Source organism: Macaca nemestrina, chromosome 8, assembly GCF_043159975.1.
Source record: "Macaca nemestrina isolate mMacNem1 chromosome 8, mMacNem.hap1, whole genome shotgun sequence".
Taxonomy (NCBI): domain Eukaryota; kingdom Metazoa; phylum Chordata; class Mammalia; order Primates; family Cercopithecidae; genus Macaca; species Macaca nemestrina.
The window spans coordinates 2,037,341-2,042,901 of NC_092132.1; the positions used below are offsets into that span (position 1 = coordinate 2,037,341).

The following is a 5,561-nucleotide window of genomic DNA, read 5'->3' on the forward strand; positions in this document are numbered from 1 at the left end:
TGTGGTTAGTTCTAGGCTATTTCTATTTCTGTGGGGAAGTGAGGAGATGCATCTGTCAGTGCAGCCCATGGGCAGTGGGCATGAGAGAGGCCGGGAGCCGGGCAACCTCCTCACGATACTACAAGTGGCGGCACTCAGGACTCCCTGCCATGGAACAGGCTCCTCTGGCCAGGCCAGCAGCGGGAGCAGCTGGGAGAAGAGACCCACTTTGATGTGGAATGTGCTTCCAACACGTCTGAGTGCAGGGATCGAAGCATCCTTCTAGTGGGAGGGGAGGCCTGCCAAGAGGCTCTCTTTCCAAGTGACCCCACGGTGGCCAAGCTGGTATGGGGCCTACACAGACAGGCAGAAATATTACAGCCCTCAGAAAGACTGCGGCAGGAAAAACGTGTTAACCCAGTAAACGTTTCCACCCAGACATGACTGCTCTCCATTATCCAGGCAGTGTCCCCCACTCCGTTTCTGAGACTGTTCAACGGACAAGGCCAAGGCCGTCTCCAGCTCGAATCGGGACCCTCCTTCCAGGACAGAATCCCCAAAGACTAGGGCCATGATTAGTGTTTCATGTCTAAACAGCTGACAACACAGGCGCCAACATTTCCCAATAAAAAACCATATTACCTCCTGGTTGACAAAGTCATTTTCTACCCTCTTATAAACCAGTCCCTAGAGAGCACAGGGTCCTGTCCACAGTGCTCCTGGATGGACACAAAGGTGGCACAGGCCTGTGGACCTGCCATGGGGTGGGACAGGACTGGTACGGGCATGAAGAAATGGAACTAACCTGAATACTGGGCTGCTCCGTGGGGCTGGGGCCCACCGCTAACGTCGGAAGGCCAAGGGGCAGATGCAGGCTGGACTGAAGCTGCTGAGGGCACCCCAGGGGCCCCACCACGTGGCTGGGGCAGGAAGCTCAGCAGGTGGTGGTGTCCAAGGTCCTGAGGAACCTTTGTCCCGAGTCCATCCAGGTAAGTCAGGCCGCCTCTCTGGGAGCAAGGCTGGGCCAAGAGGGCGCGGGGTGTGGCCCAGTTCCAGGGACGGGGTCTGAGCTCAGGGACTGGCGCTCCAGCAGGAGGAGAGAAGCCAGAGAACCAAGCACAGTTCGGGCACAGAGGCCGGGAAGGGATGAGTGGTCCTGGGGCTCGCTGCAGAGCTCGGGGACCCAGAGAGCAGAGTGTCCAGACTGGGGCGTTCAGCGGCAGATGAAAGGCTTAAGCAGAGAGGACATCACAGGCAGGTGGCAGCGGGAAGTGCTCGGCCGCCCGCCACACCAGGAGCCTCTCCTGCTGGGTGCTCTGAGGTGACCCAAACCCGTCCCACGGATGGCAGTGAACACACCCTGCTCTCTGGTGCTGAGCCCCGTGAGCCATCGAAGAACCTGGAAAATGGTCTGTGGCTGCAAGGAGCCTCTCGTGGCTTCTACATTACTGCAGTGTCTTGATCCAAAGAGATTCTCTGCAGTGGAAAGGTCGCTCACTCGTTTGCACGTTCCCACATCTGACCAGGCTGATTTTCCGGGGGTCCCCAGGGCACGGAACACAGTGCACATGGCCCTGTGCCCCCACCAGATGCTGAACACGAGGGAGCCACGGAGCAAGCGGCCGGTGAGGCTCGCACTGTAGGGCCTGAGTCCACAGACGGCCCCAGCTCAGGGCTTCTTCCGAGGGTGGCGTTTCCGATGGCGGATGAGACAGGAGCTGTAGGCAAAGGCTTTCCCACAGTCCGTGCATTCGTAGGGCTTCTCCCCGGTGTGCGTCTTCTGATGTTTCAGGAGATTGGAGCCGCAGTTAAAGGCTTTCCCGCACTCCCCGCATTTGAAGGGCTTCTCTCCTGTGTGAGTCCTCTGGTGTTTGGTGACGTCGGAGCTGTGCCGGAAGGCTTTCCCGCACTGCACACACTGGAAGGGCTTCTCTCCCGTGTGGACCCTCTGATGGCGAATGTGGTCTGTCTTGTGCTTAAACATCCGCCCACACTCACTGCACTCATAGGGTTTCTTCCTCTGAAAAGGAATGAACACGGGAACCCCCTCAAAGTCATCTTTAAATGAAGCGTCGAAGGCATCAAAGATGTGCTCTTCGTCTTCAGGACTCAGGCGGGGCTCTGTGCGGGGTTTCCTGGGCACAGTGGGCCTCTCGGGTGGCTTTCTGTCCCCGGACGCCTTCTCCTCTCTGAGTATGCCCTTCTGCACATCTGCTTCCTCCCTCGGGGTCGGCGTCTTCCTTTTTCTGCCTGCAGGCTTCTCCATCGTTCTGTTCCTTGGAAGCGTGAGGGCTAAGGGGCTGCTGACTTCTCTGTGGGCCCCACTTCCTCAAGAACGGCTTGCTTCCCACACATCTCTCCACACTCCCAGCGCGGGACTGATGCTCTGCACCAGGAGGCCAAGGGCCACCATCCTCTTGGTGCTGGGGAGAAGAACATGAACCTCAGATTAAAGGTTCGCATTTCAGGGGCTGTGGGGTTTGGGTGCGGCCCCTCCCTATGTGTTCTTCCACAAGTGTCTCAAACGGAATTGCTGATCTCCCCGGAGCTCCACCTGACTCACTCTCCCAGCCTTTCCTTGTCTTGGTGAAGGGATCAATTGCTCACCAAAGAATCCTTGCTCCTCTGCCAGGGTTTGGGGTCTGCACACCACATCCGCAGGATCTGATGTGCCCATCAACTGCCCTGTGGCTTCCCTCCTCCACCCCCGAATCCCCCTGGTTCCTGCCCTAATCTCTGTCTCCACCACACTGGGCTTGGGACCAGTCACTGTGCTTTGGAGCTACAGGCTGCAGGGCCCACACGTGCCCAGTGGAGGATGCTTCCAACCCCCAGGGCTGGGTTCTGAGCTCATGAAACCAGGGCTGCCCCCCTGCCATGGACCACAGCAGCCAGCAGACTCCCTCATGTCACATCCTTCCCACCTCAGCTTCCTGAGTAGCTGGGACTACAGGTGTGCGCCACCATGCCCAGTCATATTCTAAGAAATAATATTCCATACCCTTTGTATTAGTTCTTGGGCCAGGGTTGCGCCTAGGTAGAAAGTGGAGCTGAGATGCATGTTGTAAGTGACATATCTCAACACATAAATACCTCGAATTCTCTTTGTTAAGTAAAGAGGAGGTTCGTGGTCTTCCCTCCGTTCCCCCACAAGTGCAGGTAACACATAAACTGACTACAGATTTCCTATCTCAACAAGGACAGGATCTGGTCTTTTCTACAGGAAAATGTTTATATGACTCAGTTTCAGGCCAACATCACTTTCTAGGGCTCTATCTAGAGGTGGCGTGTGGGACGAGGCAGATTAGGTGGGCGCCAGAACTGAAGATGAAGGCCACGTGTGCCGAGGGAGGATGCAGGCATAAAGCAGCATCTCTGCTGGGGTGGGCAGGGGGAGCCCTGGTGCCCAGGACAGAGGATCACAGCCTAAGCTGGCTGGAGTTTGAGGCCAGGATCCAGCTCTGGTAGGAAACAAAGGTGAGAACCAAGAACGAACACTAAAAATCAGTCGACCAGCTGTTTGCCTCATGGGCAGGGCAGAGCTGGAGAAGGAGCAGCTCTCCAGGGCACAGTTAGAAACCTATCTGGCTCTCTGCACACTCCACTCCATGGCGGGGGTGGGTGTTTGTGAACCTGCTGAGCCTGACACCTGCTGCCCGGGGCCTGTGTGGGGATCCTCCGTGCTGTATAGCACTGTTCCCTCTACCAGACACTTGTTGCTGCACGTGTGGCTGGTCACTGACATGTTAGGCAGCAGAGGCTCCTGAAGGTGAGGATCATGTCTTTTTTATCTTCAGATCCTGGTCACATACTGTGCTCAAGGAACATTCTCCATAATGGTCCTGTCGACTCAACTCAGGCTGGCAGGTGCTAACCGGCAGAGACTGGAATGACTCACTTCTCTACATGCTGCCCACCCTGAGAAATAAAATACTTGTTAAGAACAGAGTGGACTGGCCGGGCTCAGCGGCTCACGCCTGTAATTCCAGCACTTTGGGAGGCCGAGGCGGGCGGATCACAGGTCAGGAGATAGAGACCATCCTGGCCAACATGGTGAAACCCCGTCCCTACTAAAATACAAAAAATGAGCTGGGCGTGGTAGCGCGTGCCTGTAGTCCCAGCTAGTGGGGAAGCTGAGGGAAGTGAATTGCTTGAACCCAGGAGACAGAAGTTGCAGTGAGCAAAGATAGCGCCAGTGCACTCCCGCCTGGCGACAGAGCAAGACTCCGTCTCAAAACAAACAAAACCCAACCCCCACCCCACGCACACCCACAAAACAAAAACGGAGTGGACCGCAGCGATTGTCTTGGCCTCACCTCACAGGCCTGTAGACAGGAGTGATTAGCTAGTTACAGATGGCGCAACCCACACTTGCCACAGCCCTAAAGGCTGGGGTTCTGGTTCTGTCGTGCAACTCCGGCAGAGCCCCGTCGCCTCTCTGGGCAGAGGAACGTTCACCTAAAATATGAAGCTCTGGGTATCCGCAGGCGGTAGGGGCTACCTAGGAAACCTCACTCACCCTGGCGCCTCCCTCCACTACTTTCAGAGATCTGGGTCTCACGGAGAGACTGGAACATTGGTGGGCTTGAGATTCAAGGGCTATCTGCACTAAAACAGCCTGCTGGGTCCACGGCCTGCCAGGGGCCAGCTAGCTGTGCCAAGGCCTGAGATGCCAGGCATCTGAGCCAGGCGGAGGGACCCGCCAGGGTCTTGTGCGTGATCCTAGTTAGAGGTTCCCCTTTCAACGCCACAGCCCCGCGGCCCGCGTGCGGAGCTAGGTCGGCCTCGGGGCCGGCGCCTGGGAGGCGCTCAGAGCCAGGTCTCGCCACATCCCTGGAGCGCTGGGGTGCGGGGAGGCGGCGGGGCCCATACCAACTCTGCGCGTCCTGGGCCGGAGGCGGCGGGCAGGAGCCCAGTGAGTACCTGGCTGGAGACGAGGGGCGACGAGGACCTCCCGCTGCAGAACGCGGACTCGCCCGGGCCCTACTAGGACTGCTGGAAGGCGGGGAGAGGCGCGCGCCCCTCACGGGGTCCGGAGGCAGGAAAGGGAAGGCCTAGATGCTGCACCGCCCCGCCGCTCCCGCCCCTGCCTGCGTCCAGGTCCCCGTCCGGACCCCGTCAGCCCTAGGCACCCGCAGGAAATGCCTGCCCGCTGACCCGCCCCTTCCGGCGGCCACGCTAGGAGCCGGGGCTGGACTCGGTGGTGGTGAGCGGTGGAGGGCTCGGCCCGAACGGATCCACCCCCAGCCGACTCCGCCCCGAAGACCCCGCCCCGATCATGCCCCGCCCACTCAGGCTCCACCCCTAACCGCCGTCTCGTCCGCAGGTTCCTCCCCCAACTGACCCCGCCCCTTCACAGTCCTTTATGGCAGGCACCCTCCCGAAGGCTCCGCCCTGATCAGGTCCCGCCCCGAGCAGGCCCCGCCTCCGGAAGCTCCTTCTCGAGCTGGCTTCCCCTCATGCCCCGCCCCCTCATGCTCCGCCCTCATGTCCCGTCCCCGAAAGGCCCACCCCCGAAAGCTCCTCCCGGAGCCGGCTCCCCTCATGCCCCGCCCCAGGCTCCGCCCTATGTCCCGCCCCTG

At 59.2% G+C, this 5,561-nt stretch overlaps 1 protein-coding gene across 6 annotated transcripts; it reads right to left on the minus strand.

The window, feature by feature from the left end:
- Positions 1–884: 884 nt before the first annotated feature.
- Positions 885–5,206, minus strand: LOC112427822 (ZFP41 zinc finger protein). Of its 6 annotated transcripts, none has more exons than XM_024794932.2 (3): positions 4,903–5,206; positions 3,723–3,897; positions 885–2,402 (listed from the first exon to the last, which is right to left on the minus strand). In XM_024794932.2, exon 3 carries the CDS (start codon positions 2,243–2,245, stop codon positions 1,649–1,651), a length of 597 nt encoding a protein of 198 aa, XP_024650700.2. In that variant the 5' UTR covers positions 2,246–2,402; positions 3,723–3,897; positions 4,903–5,206; the 3' UTR covers positions 885–1,648. The 6 variants fall into 6 exon arrangements, with proteins under 6 accessions (XP_024650700.2, XP_070923798.1, XP_024650698.2 ...); XM_071067697.1 differs by lacking the exon at positions 3,723–3,897 and adding an exon at positions 4,296–4,437; XM_024794930.2 differs by lacking the exon at positions 3,723–3,897.
- Between the last annotated feature and the right edge of the window lie 355 nt (positions 5,207–5,561).